This window comes from Microcaecilia unicolor, chromosome 4 (assembly GCF_901765095.1).
Source record: "Microcaecilia unicolor chromosome 4, aMicUni1.1, whole genome shotgun sequence".
Lineage (NCBI taxonomy): Eukaryota > Metazoa > Chordata > Amphibia > Gymnophiona > Siphonopidae > Microcaecilia > Microcaecilia unicolor.
The window spans coordinates 316,953,360-316,979,402 of record NC_044034.1 but is presented as its reverse complement, the minus strand read 5'-3'; the positions used below and the strand labels follow the sequence as shown (position 1 = coordinate 316,979,402).

At 43.8% G+C, this 26,043-nt stretch overlaps 1 protein-coding gene across 4 annotated transcripts in view; it reads left to right on the top strand.

The window, feature by feature from the left end:
• The window catches only part of NFU1 (NFU1 iron-sulfur cluster scaffold), a 33,862-nt gene extending 13,476 nt beyond the window's left edge, over positions 1–20,386 (top strand). For all 4 annotated transcript variants that reach the window (XM_030201869.1, XM_030201867.1, XM_030201868.1 and 1 more), the window contains exons 4-8: positions 5,309–5,375; positions 10,554–10,668; positions 11,279–11,342; positions 18,801–18,975; positions 19,456–20,386. In XM_030201869.1, the coding sequence (XP_030057729.1) occupies positions 5,309–5,375; positions 10,554–10,668; positions 11,279–11,342; positions 18,801–18,975; positions 19,456–19,512 (478 nt within the window). In that variant the 3' untranslated portion in view covers positions 19,513–20,386. The remainder of the gene's footprint in view (positions 1–5,308; positions 5,376–10,553; positions 10,669–11,278; positions 11,343–18,800; positions 18,976–19,455) is intronic.
• Positions 20,387–26,043: the final 5,657 nt, after the last annotated feature.

Genomic DNA, 26,043 nt, shown 5'->3' with positions numbered 1-26,043 from the left:
TGCTGTACTGGCGTAGGAGCCGGCCCGAGCATGGCGAGCGATGTTTCTTCCCGCTCTGAGCTGGCAGCGGGCGCCATTTTGCTTACACCACATGGCGCGGCCTCCGTGGACAAGGAGAGACCTGAGCCGGGTGGGGCACCTTGAGATGAGGTTATTTCAGTTGTGGCTAGCACCGGACAGGATTTGGGTGCCCAGGGTGAGATTTTCTCCCCGGATTTTGTGCTTTTGCTGCATAAAGCATACATGATGAAAAGAGCCCTCCCTCAAGGGTCGCCTGAGGCTCCTCTGATTGCCCCCCCGAAGGATTCTGGCCTGGGACTGCCCAGTGAGGCTTTTTTCCCGGATGCTTGGCGCAGAAGGGTTAATTCCCCTTCAGATTGTGGTGCACCTTCCCCCCCCCCCCCCCCCCACTCCCCGTGGTCGGGGTGTGAGGATTCGGAGAACTCTGAAAGACGTTCTTGGTCTGAGGAACCAGAGTCAGGTGCGGATTTACCACAGGATCTGGATGATCCCTCCGCGGTGAGGATTTTCCACCGTGATGAGCTGCCAGCGCTTATTTCAGATACCCTGCAGGCCCTCTCGATTGAAGATCCTGACAGTGGCATGGCCTCCTCGGGTAATCCCAGGATGGCTAGTACCAAGAAAGCTGCTCGGGCCTTCCCTTTGCATGACTCCATCCTAGAGCTTGTTTCGGCTCAGTGGGCTGACCCCGAGGGACCTTTGAGAGTTTCCAGGGCTATGGGGCAGTTATACCCTCTGCGTGAGGGACATATGGCTCGTTTTCAAATGCCTACAGTGGATGCCCTAGTCACTGCGGTGACTGTTGAAGGAGGTGTTGCCCTGAAGGATGCTCAAGACCGTAGGCTGGAAACAGCATTGAAACGGTAATTTGAAATTGCAGGTCTCACTGTTCGGGCGTCTGCATGCAGCTGTTATGCTGTTAGAGCCTGCCTAGCTTGGCTGCAACAGGCAGTGGCTCAGCCCGGAGATGGAGCGAAGCCCTTCTTGGATGTGGCTCCGCGGATGGAGGTGGCCTTTCTGACCTTGTCAGAGCTTCGGCTAAACAAATGGCAGTAGCAGTGGCGGCTCGGACAAGCGTTCCGCAGCCGGTGGCTCAAGACCAGGAGTTCAGGGGCGACCCTCTCAATGATGGTGCGTCGGCCCTCTCCTCGATGCCTGTCATCGGAGGACGGCTTTCCCTCTTTGTCGAGGAGTGGGCCAAGATTTCCTCAGATCAGTGGGTTCTGGACCTGATCAGAGATGGATACAGAATAGAATTCAACGCCCCAGTAAGAGATGTGTTTGTGGAGTCCCGATGCGGTTCTGCCGTCAAACGGGCGGCGGTGGAGGAGACTTTACAAGGTCTGATTCAGTTAGGGGCAGTGACCCCGGTGCCTCCCGCCGAGCAAGGCTGCGGCCGATACTCCATCTACTTTGTGGTGCCGCGAAAAGGTGGGTCCTTTCGCCCTATTCTGGACTTAAAAGAAGTGAACAAGTCCCTGAGAGTGCGGCATTTCCACATGGAATCCCTGCGCTCCATCATTGCGGCGGTACAGCCAGGAGAGTTTCTCACGTCTCTAGACCTGAAAGAAGCTTACTTGCACATACCGATTTGGCCCCCGCACCAGAAGTTTCTGAGGTTTGCGGTGTTGGGAAAACATTTCCAGTTCAGGGCCTTGCCTTTTGGCCTCGCCACAGCTCCCCGAGCCTTTTCGAAGGTAATGGTGGTAGTAGCTGCTTTTCTCAGGTGAGAAGATATCAGGGTTCACCCGTATCTAGACGACTGGCTCATCAGAGCAGACTCTGCAACAGAGAGCTTACAAGCTACAGCCAGAGTGGTCTCAGTACTGCAATCTCTAGGCTGGGTCGTCAATATGGCCAAAAGTCACCTGTCCCCTTCACAATCTCTAGAGTTTTTGGGGGCCAGGTTCGACACAGTCTCGGGCTATGTGTTCCTACCCGAGCTAAGGCGGTGCAAGCTTCAGAATCAGGTCCGTCTGCTCCTGAGGATGCCCCGCCCGCGAGCTTGGGACATTGTCCAGCTGCTGGGATCGATGACAGCCACGTTGGAAGTGGTACCCTGGGCGAGAGCGCACCTGAGACCTCTACAGTATTTTCTACTCCGGAGATGGTCTCCTTTTTCTCAGGATTACCAATGCAGACTTACTTGGCTCCCTGCGGCCCGACTCAGCATGGAGTGGTGGCTCTCGGACAGCATGCTGCGGCGAGGAATGCCGCTGACGCTCCCCGTTTGGTGCCTAGTGGTAACAGATGCCAGCCTGAAGGGCTGGGGCGCACACTGCCAGGGGAAGCATGCCCAGGGTCTATGGACATCCGAGGAGTCGGTGTGGTCCATCAACCGCCTAGAGTTGAAAGCGATGTTTCAGGCGCTTCTGGCCTTTCAAGTGACCCTGGAAGGATTGGCTGTCAGAGTGATGTCGGACAACACGACAACGGTGGCCTATATAAATCGACAAGGCGGAACAAGGTGCAGAGCACTAGCCGCGCAGGCCGAACTGATTTGCCACTGGGCCGAGCTGCATCTTCAGTGTCTGTCGGCAGCTCATATTGCAGGTCAGAGCAATGTGCAGGCCGATTATCTGAGCAGGCATCAGATCGATCCAGCAGAATGGAATCTGGCAGACGAAGTTTTCCTGCAGATCTGTGCCAAATGGGGCAAGCCCGTGATGGATCTAATGGCGACAAGTGCCAATACCAAAGTCCCGTGCTTCTTCAGCAGACGGAGAGATCCTCGCTCGGCGGGGTTGGATGCCTTGGCTCAACCCTGGCCTCCGGGTCTACTTTATGTGTTTCCCCCATGGCCCTTGATAGGGCGCCTGCTCTTGCGGATTCGGCTGCACCCAGGAGAAGTGGTCCTCATCGCCCCGGATTGGCCAAGGAGACCTTGGTATGCAGACCTCCGACAGATGCTCCTGGAGGCTCCTCTGCCGTTACCTCTGATACCGAACCTGTTGACTCAGGGACCGGTAGCCATGGAGGACGCCAGCCGCTTTGGTCTTACGGCATGGCTATTGAGAGGGCGCAATTGAGGGATAAAGGTTATTCCAATAAAGTTATTTCCACTCTCCTGCAAGCCCGCAAGCGGTCCACTTCTGTGGCTTATGCCAGGATTTGGTGCCTGTTTGAGTCTTGGTGTGCTTCCAGAGCCATTGCTCCAATGCAGGCTCCTGTCTCGCCGATTCTGGACTTTTTGCAGGAAGGTGTACAAAAAGGCTTGGCCTATAATTCCCTGCGGGTGCAGGTGGCAGCGTTGGCCTCCCTTCGTGGTAAGGTGGAAGGCGTGTCTTTGGCTGCTCACCCAGATGTGGCACGGTTTCTTAGAGGGGTGCTTTGGCTCCGACCTCCAGTGCAAGCACCCTGTCCAGCTTGGAACCTGGGGCTAGTTTTGAAAACCCTGCAGGCATCTCCTTTTGAGCCGCTTCGGCGAGCATCGGAGAAAGATTTGACACTGAAGGCCGTTTTTCTGGTGGCCATTACCTCGGCGAGACGGGTGTCAGAGCTCCAGGCGCTGTCCTGTAGAGACCCATTTCTGCAATTTTCAGAGTCCGGAGTCACGGTTCGGACCGTGCCTTCCTTTATGCTTAAGGTGGTGTCAGCCTTTCACCTAAACCAGCCTATTTTCTTGCCCTCTTTTTCAGAGGAAGAGTTTCCAGAATCTTTTGGGCAGCTGCACCTTTTGGATGTGTGCAGGACTCTGCTGCAGTATCTGCGAGTTACTAACTCTTTCAGGACTTCTGATCATCTGTTTGTTTTGCTATCCGGTTCTCGCAGAGGGTCTCCAGCGTCTAAAGCCACTATTGCCCGCTGGCTCAAAGAAACTATCTTTTCAGCTTATCTGCTGGCCGGCAGGGTTCCGCCTGTAGCCTTTAAGGCACATTCTACTAGAGCGATTTCTTCCTCTTGGGCTGAAACTGGAGCACTCTCTCTTCAAGAGATATGCAGTGCAGCAACATGGGCTTCTAAGCTCTCCTTTGCCCGACATTACAGGCTGGATGTGGCTGCCAGGAGGGATGCGCGTTTTGGTGCACAAGTGCTAGCGCGTGGTGTGGCTTGTTCCCACCCTATCTAGGGATTGCTTTGTTACATCCCATACGTAATGGCTTCATCTGCTTGATGACAAGGAAGGGAAAATTAGGTTCTTACCTTGGTAATTTTCTTTCCTTTAGTCATAGCAGATGAAGCCATGAGCCCTCCCTGTATGATTGTCTGTATGCTGTGAATCTGTTTTTCAGGTTCTGTTCTAATTTCCTGAAGTTCCTTCCTTGGGAGAAAGTTGGAAAACAATCTTCAGGATTCATGTTCAGTTTAAATTTAGGAGGATGTGTTCATTCCCTCCAGCATGTTTTTTTTGGAGGATGTGTTGATTCTGTCCAGGAGGCGCGTGTGTTCCCCTCCAGTTCTATAAATAGGAGGATGAGTTCATTCCCTCCAGTGTGTTGGGAGGGTGTGTGATTCCCTCCAGGAGGTGCGGGTGTTCCCCTCCACTTATACAATAAGGAGGATGAGTTTATTCCCTCCAGGAGGATGTGCATTCCCTCCTTTATGAGTTCATGCCCTTGTGATGGGCCATCGTTTGCTGTGAGGAAAGCTCTTGTGATTCCCATTGCGGTTTGCCATACTGCTTTGGAAGCTTCAAATACTGAAGAGGCAGTGGAGCTAGCTGGCCAAGAGGGCACTGTGAGAGTTTGAGTGCTCTCTATCTCCCCTGCTGGTTGATGGACATAACCCATACGTAATGGCTTCATCTGCTATGACTAAAGGAAAGAAAATTACCAAGGTAAGAACCTAATTTGCCCTTGTGACACTGGGTTAATGTTATTTATTTTAATATTCTGTCAGGATGTATTTGAGTTCATTTGAATTTGCTTAGATTGTTTGAAATTCACAGACAGGTCTGAGAATGCAGTAAGAGACACTGCTTTCTCCTAGAATTCTCTAAAAGTTAAGGCCATCTTTTTGTTATGGGATCTGTGAAGAGATTAATCGTGCTGTGGTGCTCTATATTTATTCCTTGTAGAGCCTGCTGTCTTTTTCCAGAGTTTAAGTGTAGTCATTTATGTTGGGGAGGAAGCACAAACAAAATGAAAATGTTTTTGTTCTAATTAATATAAACAGCTGATAGTAATTTAATTTTAGGTATAATAGGGAGAGCGGGTATTTGAGAATAGTATTTGGCTGTAGATGTGATTACCTTTGATTATTTCCTAGTTCAGCTTATAACCACTGACAAGAGGCTGCAAACGTGGCTATGTGATGATTCACTTATTGAACTCTTATTTTTTGGTAGGCAGCTATTCCGGATTGAAGGAGTTAAAAGTGTCTTCTTTGGAACTGACTTTATCACTATCACAAAGGTCAGTAGAAGGAACAGTAGTATTATCCCTCTAAAATGTTAGTTGGATGAAAACTTGTATTTAAAAGCTAGAGCAAATACAGTTACATCCAGTGCTTTTTTTGTAGAAAAAAAGGTGCCAGTACTCATTATGGGCGGGGTCACCACATATTGCTCCACCCCTATGATAGCCACACCCACATTAGCCACACCCCTTATACCAGCTATGGCGCATATAAACATACATCATTGAAAATATTATACTAGTATAGCAGAAAAAAAATAACGTGATTTTTTTTCATTAGAAATAATTTCTGTAAGCTGTTTACAGCTCCAGTATACCCAGTGCAAAGTAAGACAGCAGATGTAAGTTCTCAAATTGGACATATTTCAAACACTAAAATGAAAATAAAAAGATTTTTTCTACTTTTGTTGTCTGGTGACTGTTTTTCTTTCCATATTGGTCCCAGTCTCTGATTCTGCTGCTCTCTATCTGTTCCCTTAACTCCGTTTCCAGGGCTTCCTTTCCATTTATTTCTTTACTTTCCGCCTTCCTTCATTTCTTGTCCTACATCTGTAAGTAAAAGCTGGGTCCTCCGCAGACTTCACCGTCCAGTGGATCTAGCTTCTGCCTATTTTCTTCATCTATGTGCAGATTTTCTCCTCTCTTCCTTTCCCCTCATCTCATCTCTCACTCTTCCCTGCCCTCCATCCATGTCCAGCATTTCTTCTCTCTCCCTTCCCTCTCCTCCATCCATGTCCTGCAACCCTCCTCACCTGCCACCCCTCCCTCCATCCATGTCCAGCGATTCCCTTGGCTCCCCTGCCCCCCTCCAGCCATCCATACCCACCCATACCCACCCTGCGATTCCCTTGGCTCCCCTGCCCCCCCTCCAGCCATCCATACCCACCCAGTGATTCCCTTGGCTCCCCTGCCCCCCCCCCAGCCATCCATACCCACCCCGCAATTCCCTTCGCTCCCCTGCCCCCCCCAGCCATCCATGCCCACCCAACGATTCCCTTGGCTCCCGTGTGTCCCCCTCCAGCCATCTATACCCACCCCGCGATTCCCTTCGCTCCTCTGCCCCCCATCCAGCCCTCCATACCCATCCCGTGATTCCCTTGGCTCCCCTGCCCCCCTCCAGCCATCTATACCCACCCAGCGATGCCCTTTGCTCCCCTGTCCCCCCTCCAGCCATCCATACCCACCCCGCGCTTCCCTTCGCTCCCCTGTCCCCCCCTCCAGCCCTCCATACCCATCCCGTGATTCCTTTCGCTCCCCTGCTCCCCCTCCAGCCATCTATACCCACCCAGCAATTTCCTTGGCTCCCCTGTCCCCCCCTCCAGCCATCTATACCCACCCAGCGATTCCCTTGGCTCCCCTGTTCCCCCCTCCAGCCATCCATACCCACCCAGTGATTCCCTTGGCTCCCCTGCCCCCCCCCCCCCTCAGCCATCCATCCCCACCCCGTGATTCCCTTCGCTCCCCTGCCCGGCATCTATACCCACTCTGCGATTCTCCTTGATCTGCTGCCTCCGTCGCAGCTGCCGTAGTGAAAGGCCATCAGCCTTCCCTTCATTTCCTGTCAGTGTCCCACCTTCTTCTGATGTAATTGCGCGAGGGCTTGGCACGACAGGATATGAAGGGAAGGCTGACGGCCTTTCACTACAGCAGCTGCGACGGAGGCAGGGGAACAAGGAGAATCGCGGAATGGGTATGGATGCCAGGCAGGGGAGCGAAGGGAATAGCGGGGTGGGGATGGATGGCTGGTGGGGGCAGGGGAGCGAAGGGAATCACGGGAAGGCGGGGCAGGGGAGCGAACGGAATCACGGGATGGGCATGGATGGCTGGAGGGGGAGGGCAGGGGAGCGGATGGGGGGGGGGGGGGGCAAAAAAAAAAGGTGCCGGTACGCCGTACCGTTGCGTACCGCACAAAAAAAGCACTGGTTACATCAGCCTATCAAGTTACGCTGGCCTGATAGTTCACCAGCATGCTGTGCATTGCTGTTTGAGGAGCCCGAGTTTGATTTGTGACTCAAGTCTTTCGCTCCTTGGATTGGCTGGTGCTGAGAATGCTGCTGAGGCAGCCTTAACAGCCTTCGGAAGGGAGAAGGGGTAGGGAGTTGTGGCCCTTGGAGTACTGTCACTGTAACGATTAAAATAAGTTGGAAGGGAATATAAACTAGGGGAAAAATTCACAGTTGAGAAGGTCTTGGCAGCAGATCTCAGTCCTAGGTCAGTTGAGCTCAAAAGACTAGGAGGAAAACAGAGTCTAAAAAAACAACCTAGATGGAGCAAGATGGTGTTTGCTCTGGTATGTTGAGCTCTGTTTTTACCTGTATGGATAAGAGGAAAGGATGCCCATGTGTTTTGGTGGGTCAAATTTCTACCTGTCCTATTGTTCGCCCAATAAATGGTTTTGTGTCTCGGAGCTCTGATTTAGCCCATATTCCTGTTGGGCAGCTGCTGGGGGGGGGGGGGGGGGGTGAGGAGCACCACAGAGAAGGGAGTCTGTGTTTCTCAAATTGTGGAAGTTACTGAGATCCAAGGAGTGCAGGCAATTCTCCCCCCACCCCCCCCACCCCCATACACACACACACTGCTGCTGCAGTCATAGAGCAGCTATAGAGGATAAGGAAGAGCAGGAGTGGACTCCAGCTCAAAGTTGATCAGGGTGCCTCAAATGTAGTTGAGACCTGTTCAGACAAGGCAGCCACTGGTAATAGCAGAGGAGCAACACTTGATCCTTTTAGGATCCACCCAGGAAGGTGAGCCATTGCCTGACTTCCAAAGCTTATCACAACGTCCTTTGTAAAAATTGCAAGTAATAATGCTTGAAATGGTTTGGTTTGCTATTGATAATTTGGGGAACTTTATCTGATCAGTTTAAATTTTTTAGATCTCACAGCTCTGAGCTTTCTGGGGTAACTTCAGAGCATGTAAAATAATTACTGAATTAGGGAAAAATGGGAGATTTGGAACTGGATATTACAAAATTGGAGTCAATTGAATCTGCTGTAATTAAGGATAAATTGGAGAGCCATAGAAAATTGAAAGTCTTAATGAACCTTCTGGAAACATTCTCCAGTTTCAAAAAACAATCCCCCTGTGTGTTACCTAAGGACATGTTGGAAAAATATGTTGGACGTCATGGGGCTATCATTGGATCATTTGCCTGTGGTGACTTGTGTATATTATGTCTCATACTCTCAAATGGTGGGAGGGATCAAGAGCATTTCGAAGACTCATTGAATAGTATTGAAAGTTCTGCCTTAATGGAAATAAAGCTATAGTTGTAACCGTGATAGTGACATTTGTTTTAGAATCTGATTGTGATATGATTCTGAAAACATTATTTTAGACAGAAATTATTTTGTAATGTTAAGCTTTGGATATTTCCAGATGTGAGGAGACAATTTCTAAGTCTTAGGCGCCAACAGATTGGAGCACAGTTTCTTTTTTAATTTTTAGAAGTTTTATTGAAGCTCAAACACAGCCAAGATGGCTACCATACAGTACTCAAAAATACAACAACTTTACAGTGTATGAGTACAAACAAAGAATATATGTAAACCAAGGATACTTCTAATCAAATATCTTATAATTCCTCAGCAACCCTCCGGATTGGTCAAGACGCTTGGGTTATGCACGTCTACTAGCAGAGGGAGACTGAGAACACTAAACTCTAACACTGTATATGTAACCTGTGCAAATCCCCAACCAGCCAGTATTTCTCAGTCTCTAGCAGAGGGTAGATGTGCAGTCTATTAAATGAACTGGAACAGCCTGGATGATAAAGTTTCACTTTCCTGAAATGGGAACGGGACTGACTCGCACCAAAACTGGCTTTGGACTTGTCCTCGGGGAGGCGTTGCCCTTTGGAATCACCAAGAGCCTTTACAATCCTTTCCAGGTCCTTCCTGAAAAGCAACTTACCACGATAGGGCAAGCAAGCTAGGTGAGACTTGGATGTTTTTTCGGCCATCCAATGGCGTAGCCAAAGTCAGCGATGAACAATCACCACCAAGACAAGATCCTTGGCCGATGCCTGTAGGAGATCATAAAGAAGGTCCGCCAAATACACCAAGGACAGCAATGAGGCAACAAATTTGTCTGCCAAAGTAGCCTTTTGAACCCACAAGAGACACGCTTGGGCTTCATAGGACCTATAGACTGAGGCTTGCAGACATAAGGCTGCTACCTCAAAGGCCTAGTGGTTAGAGTGGTGGACTTTGGTCCTGGGGAACTGGGTTTGATTCCCACTGCAGGCACAGGCAGCTCCTTGTGACTCTGGGCAAGTCAGTTAACCCTCCATTGCCCCAGGTACAAATAAGTACCTGTATATAATATGTAAGCCGCATTGAACCTGCTATGAGTGGGAAAGCACGGGGTACAAATGTAAGAAAAAATAAAACTTCCGATCCTGTGGGTCTTTGAGAGCTGTGTCGCCTTCCACAGGCAGAGTAGTCCGCTTCATGACCACCGTGATCAAAGAATCCACTGTGGTAGACAGTGGGTAGAGGTGTGCCATGACTCACGCTCCCCTCAGACTGGCTTCCGGTGAATCCCTTTGGGCCAATGTGAGGACCTTCATGGCCTCATGACTATGAAAGGTTTTGGGGGGCCTCTTGGTCCCCGACATAATGGAAGGGATAGCTGGCATCCCAGATTCTGAGTCCGGGGAAGAGCTATTCAGGACCTCCAGCGCACCGATGATAAGCCCAGGAAGTTCCTCCTTCCAAAAAAGCTGAGCCACTCTTTACGCCGCTCTTGTTCTCCGATAGTAGCTGTAACATGCTTATAGGTCAGAAATTAGAGCAGATCTGTCTGAAATCACAGTCCATTGAAACAATGAGGATTGTCTTTATAATTTAATACAAATAAGAGTGGGGGAAAAATCCAGAAGAGTTTCTTGGTAATATAACATAACATAGTAAATGATGGCAGATGAAGACCTGAATGGTCCATCCAGTCTGCCCAACAAGATAAACTCATTTTACATGGTATGCGATACTTTATATGTATACCCGAGTTTGATTTGTCCTTGCAATTCTCAGGGCATAGACCGTAGAAGTCTGCTCATTGTTGAGGGGGAGGTGTCCTAAAAGAAGGGAATACTTCTACTTGGAGTAGGCGTTTTATGATTCTCCATCTTTTCATACCATTTCTGAAATTTTGTTCACAAAATTCCTTTTGCAGACCAGTGAAGATACAGACTGGAACCTGATGAAACCAGATATTTATGCCACTATAATGGATTTCTTCGCCTCTGGTTTACCTGTAGTTACAGAGGAGGCACCTCGAACAGATACAGGTAAGCAGACAGATCATTGGCCTGCTTTTGGCCAGCATTTAGTTTCCCTCCTTTGAGACATTTTCATTTCTATTCTGATGAGCAGAAATCTTTGTAATGAACTTAGTGCTGTAAGTCTGTCTGTCTGAACACATTCAAAAATAAATTTTGCAGTCTGAGATTCATTGTACAAGTTTCTTTCATGCAGTAGGGGATTTTTATAAGGACTGATTATGACTTTTATTTAAAATGCATTTTTTACCTAAACAGACGCCCAATTAATGTTACAATTTAGTTTCTGGGTGAAAGTATCCAAAGGAATGAGGGGATATTGTGTGGGTAACCAAGGCACTGGGACTTGTCTAATTCCTTTTGTTGCTGAATGTGTGTGATCTTGGCTAAGCACCTCAAAAGTTCTCTGACATAGCTGGTGTCAGCGTTCCTGCTGGCTGTAAATAGTGCTACCTTTTCTAAAATTCACTTTCCATGGTCCCTTTGAATTTTTACTGTGTTCTGACATTTTTAACGCCATTAGGGTGCATTCTTTATTGTTGTTATGATAACTGCAGTAAAACATGAAAGAAATGAATTTGAAAATAGTTTTAACAAGTTTGCTGTGCTCTTATATAAGCTGCATCAGAAGAAGATGATGAAGTCGTGGCAATGATTAAAGAGCTCCTAGATACTAGAATAAGGTAACTAGCACTTTAAATTTATGTATTCTTCATGTGAATTCTTTTCTTGGTTCCCAGGCTCAGATTATGTCTGTCTGTCCCACGGAGGCATTTCTGAGCATTTTTACTGAGCATTTATTTATTTAGATTTTGCTCACACCTTTTTCAGTAGTAGCTCAAGGTGAGTTACATTCAGGTACTCTTATTTCTCTGTCCCAGGAGGGCTCACAATCTAAGTTTGTACCTGAGGCAATGGAGGGTTAAGTGGCTTGCCCAAGATCACAAGGAGCAGCAGTGGGATTTGAACCGGCCACCTCTGGATTGCAAGACCGGTGCTCTAACCACAAAATGGTAGTGCTGTAATTTTGTTATGCCCTTCTTCAGGAAGAACTGGAGTTTGAGCAGTTTGACTCCTCTAAAGTTTAACTGCTGGTCTCTCTTTCATTACAAATTAGATTTAGCAGTTCTGTCATACCTTATCCAGCCGCTGATTGTGCCATATGTCCCCTTGATTGACTGTTGATTTCCTATGTACTATTGTCTTACGTATCATGCCTAATTTGAAGGGTCACAGATTTGATATACTGCCTCCCTGTAGTACACTAAAGTGGTTTACTTTTATTATACACAGGTAAATTATCTTAATTAGGGTGACATATAAAACCTAGAAAGTATATATGTATCAGAGGTCATATCAAACTTTGTACTTTATATTCTCAGAGAAGATCTAAACTATTTTCATCTGTACATTATTTATGTGATCTAAGGCTTTGATTCTCAACCTTTCATCCATTGTGACACACTGAATAGGGGCTTTGTAGCTGAACAGAGAGAACCTAAATAGCACTTCATTGTTAAAAAATGATACAAGGGAAATATAAAACAGAATTTACTTTATTTTTTATAAATTGCTATTCAAATTAAAGTTATTGAATTGTATTTTTTCTCCCAGAATTTTTTAATCTTCACTTCATTGATGAGAAATCTGGGACCTATGTGCTTTACACTGCTTTTCAGTATAGCGTTGAATAGTAGACAAATTCACACAAAGCTTACTTGCAACATTAAGAAACATTTTTGCCATTCAGGAGTTCATACGTAGTTGAGAGCTAGGATTTTTCCCCTTTCAGCTGCCATACAAAAAAATTAATTTCAAATTCTGTTGTCACCTCAGTAACAGCAACACACATACCGACTTACACCAATTACACAATAAAGGACAAAAATTAGAAGTGGGAATTCTATAAAGCCACAGTGTCTGCGAGCAGTACAACATGGGAAAAATGGAAATGCATGTCTTCCTGTACTGCATGGTATAAGACGTGCACATTTCCAAAGCTGACATTTTCCAATCACTAAAAATTGATTTTTTTTAAAATTATTATAGTTGTTGTATGGGCAGTTTGTTTCTGATCAGTATGGTTATGGTCTCTTTTCACGCTCCTTTTGTTGATCTTTTCCTAAATTAATTTTCAAAGTCTTCTTTCTATGTTTGTTCAGTCTTCTCCCTTTTACTATCAAAAACATATAGGAAAGGATCTTTTCCTTTCATCCTGTGTCTCCATTCTGTACCTCTCTATTCATTCATAACTATATTTCACCTTTTGCCCTCTCTCCACACTACATTCTTCATCTCCCTTTTTTCACCTCTTATCTACTACCTTTCCTTGCTCTCCTCCTCCTCCACCAATTCTCCCCTCTCTTTTTCCCCAGCCTTCCATTCCCTCGTCTTTCAGCCTTTAGAACCCCTTTTCCAGCCCTCGGTAAACTCCCTCCCCAGCTTTCTTCTTATCTCCCTTTGCCTCTTGTCGCCTCACCAGCTCCATCTCCTTCCCTGTAACTCATCCCCTCCCTGGCTTTCTGCCCCTTTCTTCTGTCTCTTACCTCCTACTTTGTTCTCATACCCCCTTTACTTCCTCTTCAAATTCCTTCATTTTTTTTTTCACTTTCTCTCATTCCTTTATAAATCCCTCATTTTATTGGCCCTTTTCCAGGACCTGAAATCCTAGTTTCACACCATCTCACCATCTCTCTATTCTGCCCCATTTTTCAAGTCCCTGTCTCAAATATCCCATTCCTTTTTACACACCCCTACATGCATGCCTGCCCATTTGCTTTCCATCACTGCGGCTCCCTGAGTCCCCACTCCCACCATCCCCTATTCAGTTACTAAGTACCCAGTGCATGAGGCCTCATCTAATCTCAAACCTGAAAGCTATTTTTTTGAGGAGGGAAGGCACTTGCCCACCCCTAAGTTTCTCCTCTTGTGAAAACACCATTGCACTAGGTCAACCTTCTCACATCCCTTAGATTCTCCAACTCCATGCTTGTCCCATTTTGTTTCCCCTTTCAATACTCATCCACCACTAGTCCTCCTTTAAAAACTTACCTTCTCCACTGAATGATCAAAGCTGTTAATAAGAGAAAGCACAGATGTTTTCTCAGGTCCACAGAGGAGTCTAGACTGGCAGTGGTGCTTGTTGTTACACAGGAGGGTGCAGAATACAGTATTTCTATGCCAGGCTGGTGGCAGTGCAGGTAGGTGCATGATACATTGGTAGTGATTGCTAGGGGAGGGGGAGGCAGTCAACAGACATACAGTATTGCGTTAGGTTGGTAGTAGCAGTGATCATTGGGGGTAGTAAGGAAGCAGAAATGGGAATTTCAGGTACCTGAATCCTGACTCTCTGGTCTTCTCAGCATGCAGACACACACAAAGTTTAGTAATGTACCAGTATATTCCAGTACACCAGTGGTTCTCAATGTTTTTTCATTTGGGACACCCTAATGGGTGATGCTTCCATATGTGACACACTGAATACATGTCCCTTACTGTGACACAGTATGGTGGTTCTTATTAATTAATCTGAAAACTGTTTTATTCCAGCAAGCTTCTGATGAATTGAATGACTAACAGAAGTCTATGGATTGAATGAGAATATTATAAACATTTTTTCAAAATGTTTTGTTTATATAATATTGTATTGTGACTGTTTTGTTGTAAATTTCCAAATACACTGGGATGATGCAGGTCATAAATATTTTAAATAAATATATATGTATAAACATCTCCCCCCCCAACAACAGGTACAGAACTAGCACATTTCTTCATGGAAGTTACCATACAAAAAATAATTTTGATTCTCTGGTGAAATAATACAAAACCTGAAAAAAAATACTAACTGAACATACATGTAGCAAACCTACCATTTAACAGTAGCACTAATTCCTATGATTCAAACAGCATGAATGCTACCTAAGAATAGGCAGCACTAAAAATATTACACGGAACCCTAGAACACCAGTACCACCTGGTACTGGTAAAACAGAAATGCATTTCTTCCTGTATTGAACAAAATACAAAGACATCTGTGATACATGTTTTCCAAAACTAACATACTCCATTTAATAAATTCAGAATAAAAACACTTTCTACCTTTGTTGTCTGGGCATTTTATTTTTCTAGGCATGTTGGTCTGAGTTTTTGTTTTCTGCTTTCCTCTCTTCTGCTCTCTTTCCAATGGGTGCTGTCCATTTTGTCCTTTCTCCACTCTCCTCCTAGCTTCAATGGCTTGGAGGGGAGAACAGCAGCAAGGAACCCAGCCTCCCCGCCCATGGTCCATTTCCTTGCTACATCTTTCTGACTTATTTCCCTTTTATTTTCTGACTGTTTGCCACTCAAATGTACTTTCCAGTCTTCCATTTACCTTTCATGTACTTATCAACTTTCCATCTCCTCTAATCCCCTAGCTCTCCCATTTCTCCTGTTTCACTCCTTCCCTGAGATAAAAACATGAAATGTGACAAAAAAAAAAGTCCCAAAACAAGCGCTGTGGTGTAGAAACTTTATTGGTTGGTAACAGACTCAACATGAATCGTGTTTTGGCTGTAAGGTCTGCTTTAGGAGTCTACAAATAAAACAAACAAACATACATCAATAAGAGCCCCTTTTACAAAGCGTGTGCATTTAAATATGCTTGCACTAAACATATTATTTGTTACATTTGTATCCCACATTTTCCCACCTTTTGCAAGCTCAATGTGGCTTACATATAACCGTTAATGGCGTTAGCTTGTTACGGTTTGAACAAATACATAGTATGAATGAATACAAAGTGATATTGTGTTATAATGAGGTATAAGTATGGTAGGAAACATTTGGGGGGGAACTTAGAGAGGGAAAGGGGGAAGAAGAGTCAGGTAATGTCCGTTATGGTCTTTGGATATATTGTGTCGCAAGTGACCGGTATTTTTATGTTGGGTATTTTTATATTCTTATGGGCGTCTAGCATTCTAAAACACTAGTGTGCCTTAGTGAAAGACATCCTAAATAATCTCTTATATAAATAAATATCAATAACAATAAATATACATAAATTCATATACATCAATAAATAAATTCAAAGTAAATAACTGCTTCTGTATCAAATACTATGGTAATAAAATATTGCACTGATAGAACAACAGAGGAGTAGAATAACACAAACATAGAGAAATGTAAAATATATATATATAATTTATATACTAGTATAAAAGGCCCGTTTCTGACACAAATGAAACAGGAGCTAGCAAGGTTTTCCTCGGAGTGAGAGAGACTGTGTGTGAGAGAGAGAGTGAATGTGCGAGTGTGTGTGTGTGACAGAGAGAGTGAATGTGCGCGTGTGTGTGTGAGAGAGAGTGAGACTGTGTGCGAGTGTGTGTGTGTTTGTGACAGAGAGTAAGACTGTGTGCGAGTGTATTTGAGAGAGAGAGAGTGTGTGTGTGAGAATGAGTGTGTGTGCCAGGGTGCCCCCCTCCCTCCCTCCCAGTTCCAGTGCCCCCCCTCCCAGTGCCCTACCAGCTCTAGGGTCCCCCTTCCAGGGTACCCCCTCCTCCCTCTTCATCTGTAACAGCTGTCCCTTGTTTGTTTGGGGTTTTTTTGTAAATGGAGGGGGAGTGTTTGGTGGGTTTCTGGGCTTGTGAAATGGGAGGGAGTGGCGAGGGGCAATGAGTGTGGTAAGTGTTGCTGGGTTCTTATAGAGAGATGTGAAGGGCTACAGCAAGCAACAGCTGTTCGTTTCCGAGGGGCACGCAAAGGACTGTTGTGGGAGAAGAGGTCTGGCTGGAACTGAGTCGGAGGGAGGGGGGGTCTGGAACACGGAGGGATGACTTTTAAATTCTGGGTAGGTGGCACTGTGGAAGGCAAGTGGCGACCTCGATGGGGGGTGCGGCGCGGCAGTGGTGGTCAGACTCGGGACTGTAGTGGGGAGAGTGTGGAGGGTTTGTGTGTGTGTTTTGGAGGGGGGGAGCGGCGACCTCGGGGGGGGGTGGAGGGGTGAGCGGCAGCGACCTGGGGGGGGGCATGGCGTTGCGGTGAGGGCGGCAGGGGCAGGGCCTTGTGCAGTTGGTCAGTGCTGCGGGTGACGTACCTGGAACTGCGTGTCGTCAATTCAGGAGATGGAGCCTTACAGAGCGCACGAATGCTTCAAGGCTTCACTTTCTCGGCTTCAGAACGTTGGAGGTGCTTTTTATTATATAGGCTATGTGTGTGTGTGTATATATATATGTATGTATATAAAATATCATCTAAACCATGTATACCTTAAAAACAGATCAAATAAAAAATTTAAAAAGTCATAGAAGAAGATATAAGAGTAATATACCTGTACCAAATTCTTACTTAGTCAACAAATAAAAACAAAAGTACAGGCACTCTGAGTTTTATGTCTGCTCTTCCCCTCACTTCCCCCTCAAGTGAAGGTTCAGTGTTCAGCAGCTCGGAGGGGAGAGCAGCAGGAGGAAACATTAGGCTTTCATGTCGGGTGGCTCTGTTTGTGCTGGCCCTGTGACACACTAGTGTCGTGACACCCCAGTAGAGAACTGCTGCAGTATGCTAAGAACCACTGACTTAAGGTGAGGGTTGCATTACTTAAGCAGAGTCATCTGTAGTTGATACATCTTATGCAGCTGCTTGAGTTCTGTTATGTTGCATCATTTTGCTACAGAATTTACAGCACAATTAAGAACTAAGGGGCCCTTTTACAAAGGCGCAGAGGCTGCATGCCAAAACAAGACTACTGCCAGGCTAGTGCTCCCCTGGTGGTAATTTTGGATTTGGTACGTGCTCATAAAGCCAAGAGAAATTATTTTTTAAAACTTCCTACCATGCGTGGTGTTTCTGGCGTTAATCGCCAGTTGGCGAGCGCCGACCGGTCACTGTGCATGTAGCGCGTGAGCCCTTACCGCTAGGGTGGTATTAAGGGTTCAGGCCATAAATAGGCACGCACTGGTTTCAGTTTTACCACAGGCCCTTTTCCTGGTCCATTGAAAAAAGCCTTTTTTCCCAGATGCGGTAAAACTTGCTCGGCGCACCCCAATAATTTCCATCCACACTACCGCAGGCCACTTTTTGCCGTGGCTTAGTAAAAGGACCCCTAAAATAGTGGGCATATTTTTTTGTAGATTATTTTTATTCCATTTTTTTTTCAGTCTTAGCAGCACAGCACAAGGAAATGTATTTTTATTCTTTTTTTGCCCCAAATGAATAAGTAATCGTTTAGAAGTATCGGTTCCCATTAGCACTGGAGTCTCTTTTTTTAAATTTTATTATATAAACAAAACAGTTTATAACCTTCAAAAATAATACAATTCTCTCCCCTCCCATCTTCATTCTCCTCCCCCCCGCCCCAGTAATGATGTACGCAAGTTATAAATCCAAAAATAATTTCTCCCCGCCAATGCCCCGCCTACTCTATAACAAAAAGAAATACTGCACCTAGAACAAAAGGAATATTGGCCCCAAGATATACCTCAGGATTGAGCCTATGTCCGGCACTCGAAGGTGACCAGCAACAGCAAAAAGAACCCAGTCTATCATGCCTTAAGGCCATTAACAACAGTCCACAGTCACTTAAACAACATATTAAAGTCTGGTACTCTTGCAGTATTCCAATAGCTAGCCAGAGCCAAGCACATTGAGGCCAAGGTTGCCTTCAAGAATTTCTGCTGATCTGTATCCACTGAGTCAGAAAAAAACATACAATAAAAATCTTTTCATAGAAATTGAAAAGCCCAAGATATCAGACAACATTTTTGCACATGTCCCCCAAACCTTAGCGCTGGAGTCTTATGTATTAAAAATCACTCCTTTACTATTTTATGTACTGTACAGTGAAACTGGCTCAGGAAGATAAAGCTTTGTTTGTGAGGTTTGTATACATTGTTAAAACCCAATGACATATAAAGAAACAGCAAAGTTTACAGAGGTACTTGGAGTATTGTGGGCCTCTGTATATCTGGGAACGCTATTGAATGAATGATGATAATACTTTAGGCAGTGTGTAAATGTATTTTTGTGATTGTTATGGTATCCTGTGGAGTATAATAGAACACCTCAGTGATACTGACATGTTAGTACTGACATAGATGACTTTATTAAGAACTGCTACAGTTACTTCAATTGTCATGCGTATATTCATACATATATTTTTGTGTTCTCAGACCAACAGTTCAAGAAGATGGCGGTGATGTGATATATAAAGGTTTTGAAGATGGAATTGTTCAGTTAAAACTTCAAGGCTCTTGTACCAACTGTCCCAGCTCTATAATTACTCTGAAAAGTGGCATACAGAACATGCTGCAATTTTACATCCCGGAAGTTGAAGGCGTGGAACAGGTATGTAAACACTCACTATATGCTGTTGATCTTGGCTCTGCTCTATTTCTCCCTTTTACTTATCTGATATAGTTTAGCACTGTGAAGGGACCTGCACAAGTAGAAACCCCAACACATGCAGTTCTGTCCTTTTGTTTCAGCCCTCATTTAATTTGTCTGTATGCCCACTTCATCTTTGACCCCAGCCTTTGCAGGTAAAATGTAATGAGTTGAAAGGAGCTTCAGCAGAAGAGTTTGTTCTACATATGTCTGACCTGTGATTAAGACACCAATATGTTCTCTGGCTTGGATTGATCCTTAAGGCCTTTATGCTATGAACATTAAGGAATTCTACACCATATCAGTAATAACCCCAGTACAGGTCTTTTTGGCAGAGAGCAGCCCTGACTGGCAAACTTGATAGTCTGGCACTTTCCTTTGCTCTCTAACATAACTATTACACAGATCATTTTGATTTTGTAACCCATCTTTACATTTCAGGTTGTTGAAGATGACGATGGTGGTACAGATAAAGAAGCAAATGCCATAGACAAGTAGTAATTTCTGACCGGATCCAGCTCTTTCCTTGCTCCTGGTAACTTATTCATCCAAACTAATATATAGTGAATTCTTAAACTATTTAATACAAAATAAATGCTACCTTTTTTTTTCAACAAAATATCTGGTGATTGAGAGAATTATTTTGATAGGATTTTGTTTTCTCAGTTGCTTTGAGCATGGTCACCCAGTTTTGACACTTTTGAAAACTGGAACCTTACCTTTTCCTTAGGTCACACTCTACAATGCCTCTCCTGACTTTTCTTCCATATTGTATGTGACAGGAAGCCACAATATGCAACTTAAAGCAAGCAGCACTGTAGCAGCCCTTCTGAGCCCGGTATATGATGGCCTTCCAGTGTTGTCTGTTGCCCAGTGTGATGTTGTATCTCTAAGAAAAGCACTTGGTTAAGCTCTTGTTTTCTCTCTAAGTTTAAAAACATATGTGAGAAGCCAATGTCTGCATCCACCATCTGCTTCTAGTATGCGAGTCTTGGCCAGATACACTGTACCTTATTCAAACTTGCATTACATTAATAGAGAACTGGGTCACAGTTTATTGCTTAAAACTGTATAGATAAAAAACAGTTTTTATGGATAGGATCTTCTAATGACCCTGGATATCATCATACTTTGAAGGTAGGCTCTGACCAATTTAAAATTACAGTCTAAAATACTTGGTGTAGAACTTGACAACCAGCTATCTATGCATAGTTATACTCAGACTATTGTAAAGAAATCTTTTTACTCTTTCAGGAAACTAAGAGCTTTAAAGAAATATTTTGAGCCATTAGCTTTACGCTTTTTGTCCAATCCTTGGTCTCATCGAGATTAGACTACTGTAACATTGTTTTTATTGGTTGTACTAAACAATTAGTTCACAATACAGCTGTTCAGCTAATTTATGGATTGAATCATACAACACTGTGAAAAACTTTCTATTACACTGGCTTCCAGTAGAGACACAAATACAATTTAAAGTAGGAGTATCAGTTTTTAAGATTTTGATGGGCGAAGCTCCAACCTATCAAACCGATCTAGTCACTTTATGGCTCATAAGTTGAAGTCTGTAAAGCAGTTTACTGTCTCTCTGTCATACCGAATGGTGGCAATTAGGAACGCCATACCAACTGCTGCAAGACTTCGTAGAAACTACTTGTTCGGCAAAAAGCTAAAAACCTATCTATACTGTAAATTTGGTTTATCAAGCAATGTTTATTACCTTTTGATTATTGATTTCAAAGAACTGGCATTCCTAGGCAGATTGGTTGTAGCCTCTTAAAATTGTAATCCGCCTTGAACTGATAAGGTATTGGTGGAATATAAGACTGGAATGTAATGTAATGTAACTTTACAAGCTGAAACAGTAAAGTGTCGGAATACCCTTTATCACCACTCTAAGGAAATATAGGAGTCTTATTCTTCAGTGAGTCCTAAGTTTCTCAGTACTTTTAACCAACCATACTAGAGGAATCTGAAAGGTCATCAAACCTTGATCTCTAATTTCTTACTCTGGATCATAAACTGTTCTTGCTTCTAGCTTTTTGATGTCAAAAATGCAAAGAAATTCATAGAGGAAACTGAGCTGAAACTATATTTTATTGAAAAGTATTTTTCAGTGGGACAAAGCAGTATAAATATTTAAAAATTTGTATCCTGTAGAGATGTATGAGATCTTGGGGAAAAAAAACTGCAAGCTGCATGCAGAGTGAAAAATGATACCACTGGGAGAGCAATGCAGAAAGCCACATAGTACAGCCGCTGTGTACGGCTTCTGTGGCAGTGCAGTAAGTTAATGAGGTGCAAATTCAAAGCAAACAAAACTTGTGCATTAATCAGGGAAAGCCTGTAAGACAGGTGCACAAATCTTTGCGGTAAGGGAGGCTTCATCTATGCGCAAGCCTGAAGAAAATGAAAATGCCAGCACACATCTGCACATGACCTGGAATAATGTTCAGTACATAAATATTGATCACATAAAAGTTTTGCAAGGCTGACAGGCACAGAAAAACATTCCAGATCGTGCAGAAAACTCAAAAATGAAATTTCTGATCTGTTGCTAGTCGTTAAAATCATTGGTAGTACCTTGAGACTGGAGGGTGGCCAATGTGATGCCGATTTTTAAAAAGGGTTCCAGGGATGATCGGGTAATTACAGACCGGTAAACCAGACTTCAGTGCCAGGCAAAATAGTGGAAACTATTGTAAAGAAAATTATGGAACACATAGACAAACATGGTTTAATGGGACAGGGTCAGCATGGATTCAGCCAAGGGAGGTTTTGCCTTACCAATTTGCTTCATTTTTTTGAAGGCATGAATAAACGTGGATAAGGTGAGCCATTAATAAAGTGTATCTAGATTTTTAGAAAGCTTTTGACAAAGTACCTCATGAGAGACTCCTGAGAAAATGAAGGAGTCATGGAATAGGAGGCAGTGTCCTTCTGTGGATTAAGAATTGGTTATTGGATAAAAAAAAGCAGAGGGTAGGGTTAAATGGCCATTTTTCTCAATGGAGGAGGGTGAATAGTGGCGTGCTGCAGGGATCTGTACTGGGACCGGTACTATTTAACATATTTATAAACTGGAAATCAGAATGATGAGTTAGGTGATTAAGGGCCCTATTTACTAAGGTGTGCTAGCAATTATTAGGAGAGGGATGCAAAATAAGACCACAAATATTATAATGCCTCTGTATCGCTCCAAGGTGCGACTTCACCTTGAGTAATGCGTTCAGTTCTGGTCGCCATATCTAAAAAAAAAATATAGCGCAATTAGAAAAGGTTCACAGAAGAGCGACCAAAATGATAGATGGAACTGCTCCCATATGAGGAAAGGCTAAAGCGGTTAGATTGACGTCTACAAATTCCTGAGTGGTTTGGAGCGGGTGGAGGTGAATCGATTTTTCACTCATTCGAGGGGTCTTTTACTAAAGCTTAGCTTATTCTAATGGACCCTGCGGCAGATAATTCAATCTAAGATTTAGTAAAAGACCCCCTCAAAAAGTACAAAGACTAGGCTCAATAAAATTGCATGGAAATACTTTTAAAACAAATAGGAGGAAATATTTTTTCACTCAGAGTAGTTAAGCTCTGGAACTTGTTGCTGGAGGATGTGATAACGGTTAGTGTATCTGGGTTTAAAGAAGGTTTGGACAAGTTCCTGGAGAAAAAGTCCATAGTCTGTTATTGAGATGGACATTGGAGAAGCCACTGCTTGCCCTGGGATTGGTAGCGTGGTATGGTGCTATTAATTGGGTTTCTGCCAGGTACTTGTGACCTGGATTTGCCACTGCTGGAAGCAGGATACTGACCTAGGTGGGATCATTGGTCTGACCCAGTATGGCTATTCTTATGTTCAGATATGTGTGCTGGTACTTTTGTTTTCTTCATACATGCATACAAAGCAGTTGTCTCCTGTCTCTTAAAGTTCCAGGTACATGCTAGGGTTGCAGAAAAAAAGAAAAGACTGGTATTACATCCTCTCAAAGCCCTTCTACACTGCTTCAGACCTGGCTGTGAATTTCTCACATTGTGTATGTTAAAATTCCTTGCTTTACTTCCATGCATTGTGAAGAATACCTAATGACCTCATTACCATTGATTTTAATATACTGTACACCCATATGTACCGCACTTGTAACCTGCTGCCCTGAACCCCTTTCTGCATTGTACAGCCAGTAATGTGTCTGAACACTCATTAACCATGTGGTTCTGGCTGCAGTAGCTTTCCTCATCAGCTCCCAATTAATGAGCTAGATGGGCAGAATGGAGTTGTACACATTGCTAATGATATCATGCTGAGCTGGAACTGGTGTGACTTTCCTTTCTTTGTCATTTATCAATTGCTGAAGCAATAGTTTTCAAATGTATGCCAAGTTTTTTAAAGCTTTGGGCAAAAGTTGCACAATACAGTGATATGAGTCATGCTATTTTAATATTTGGTAAGAAGTCTTTTGCCCCATGTTTGAATTTCCTCCCACATCAGGATGAAAAAAAGAGCAACAGAAGATTTGTACAAGCCAAATCCCATGTTAAAAAGTTTTACATAAAATAGCTAAATTTAAGAATAGGGTAAAAGTTCCATGGTGTTTAAGCAAGAGGAGGCTTTCACAAAATTAAATCCTGGGGCAAAAAAGATGTTGTTTTAAGAACTGTATTTGTTGCTGACTTACACTCTGACTGAAACTTTGTCTAGCTGTTCGTTAGAAGTGTGTTTATTAAACATTTTGGTTATACCCCCCTCCCAAAGGTTCAAATCAAAAATGGTCATGAGGTTTCCAACTAAAGAAAAGAGCAGTGGCATACTGGGGACCAATGTTTACATTTGTTTCCCCCACACATACTTTGATGCACCCCCACTCCCCCTATCCCTAGTTCTGTAATTCCAGAACACAGCCAGTGCTTCTCTTATTGCTGGGGCCTCTGCTACCCATGTAGTTCACAGCCCATATCAGCTGTTGGACCTGCCTGGTGTACTGCAGATTTCTACTGTACCAAGACACTGGTGGCAGGACAAACAGGTCGGGGCATGGCAGAGATTGAGTGCACATCCCTCAGGCCAGCACACGGGTGCCATGGCACCCCTCCCCCTCCCTTAATCAGTACATATTGTAGCGGGAGCTAAGACTTTGCTCTGCTATACAGCCTTATAGGACAAAAGTAAAATAAGCCCTTGTTTGCAAACTAGATTGTCTGGCTCAACCAAGTGGGAGTTGCCCAGAATGAAAAAAAAGATGACAAGAGTTGTAGTAGATGTCACACCTCATCTTAATCATACGGTTCTTCCCTTGCTTTGCTTACACTACCAACTGTCTGTGAGAGAATGGAAATTGATTATTACTGAAGTTCTTGCTATGATTCATAATTAAAGCAGCCTTGGCAGTGACTCCATAAATCTTACATGAATGGAACAAGCTATACACCATGTCTAGAAACCTGAATGTAGTAATCCTTTTTTCCTAAATGCATCACTACTTTGGCTGTTAAAACCATGACCGTGTTCTACTGAAAAGCAGAACTGGACTGCATTTTGAGTAACTGATGGACAATTATTTATTAATTTATTTATTTATTACATTTGTATCCCGTGCTTTCCCACATACAGCAGGCTCAGTGCGGCTTACTTTGTAAAAGAAAGTATCTTACATGTTAGAAAATAAAGCAAAACAAGAAAATGTAGGAAGAGTATTATAAACTGTGATGATCAAAGCTACTTACATAGTGAAAAAGCATTATTAAGGACATGTGAAAAGAAAATTAAGAGCTGAGAAAAAAAACACAGTGGCAATAGCGCCTAGGAATAAATGAGTTGGAATAGGGAAGGTAGACTAGGATAGGTAAAAGGGAAGGAGATTGGGAGGGAAATAAGGGATTGAGTGTAAAGGGATTTGAGGATAAGGTCAAATGTGTCCTTTAAGGTCTACAGAAGTGTGAGAAATCTTATGTATTTCTTCTAAATTGTCAAACAAATACAGCTTACTCTTTGAACTCATGATGATGTGCAGAATATTATTTACTCTGGGAGAGGAAACTAATATTTACACAAAGAACAAAAAATACAGGGCAAAAGGGCATTTGGTGTTTAAATGGTATGCACACGTAATGTGTTCACATTCAATGGTATATAGATTGCAGTATGAACTATATATGCATATAAAAGATTAATTGGAACAGAACATCCTGCTCAATTTCCCATTATCAAACTCGTGATTATTAGCTGGTTGCTGGGCTAGCTTTTGTGCCATTTTAAAGTCTGCATAATTGTAAAAGTCCTTATTTTTAACTACTTTGACTCTAGCCTGAAAAGATTAGGTTAAGCCTAGGATTATTGTACTTGCTTTTTTTCTGTATCATATCTAGAATACCCCAAATGAGTCAACTCTATTGAAACTAACGTCTGAATTGATCATGAGTCAGATGTATTAAAGTTCTCTCTTTTGGGGGGGGGGGGGGATACATTTGAAACATTCCCCCTGATTCTATAAAAGTCACCTAAATTTGTACATGCAAATTTAGGTGTGGCCCCAATTTGCACACGCAATTTAAAAGAATAACAAGCCAATTAGTGCCAGTAATTGGCTTTTAAAAAGCATTTATTGGCACTAATTAGATTTAATTGGGACTAATGAGCATAAATTTAGGCATGGCCCAAAAAGGGGGGTGCGGAAATGGGAGGGTCATGGGCTTTTCTTGACAGTTTGGGGGTGTGGTTTTGAGTTACACGTGTAATTACAGAATGTGAGTGCTCCGTGCGTAAATTTAGGCATGACCTCTCTGCTTAAGCATTAATTCTATAAATCGTTCCGAACTTTAGGTGTGGCTTATAAAATACTGTTTAAGCGTTTGGGTTTTTTAAATTTTATTTTTAATTATAAGTTTTACAGAAAGAAAGGTAATAGGAAATAAGATATACACAAATCTTCCCACCACTTCTACTATAATAAAACGCACCTCCAACGTTCTGAAGCTGACTCCGTGGCTTCAGTGAAGGGTTCGTAACATCGTAACATTCAGTGAAGGGTTCGTAACGTC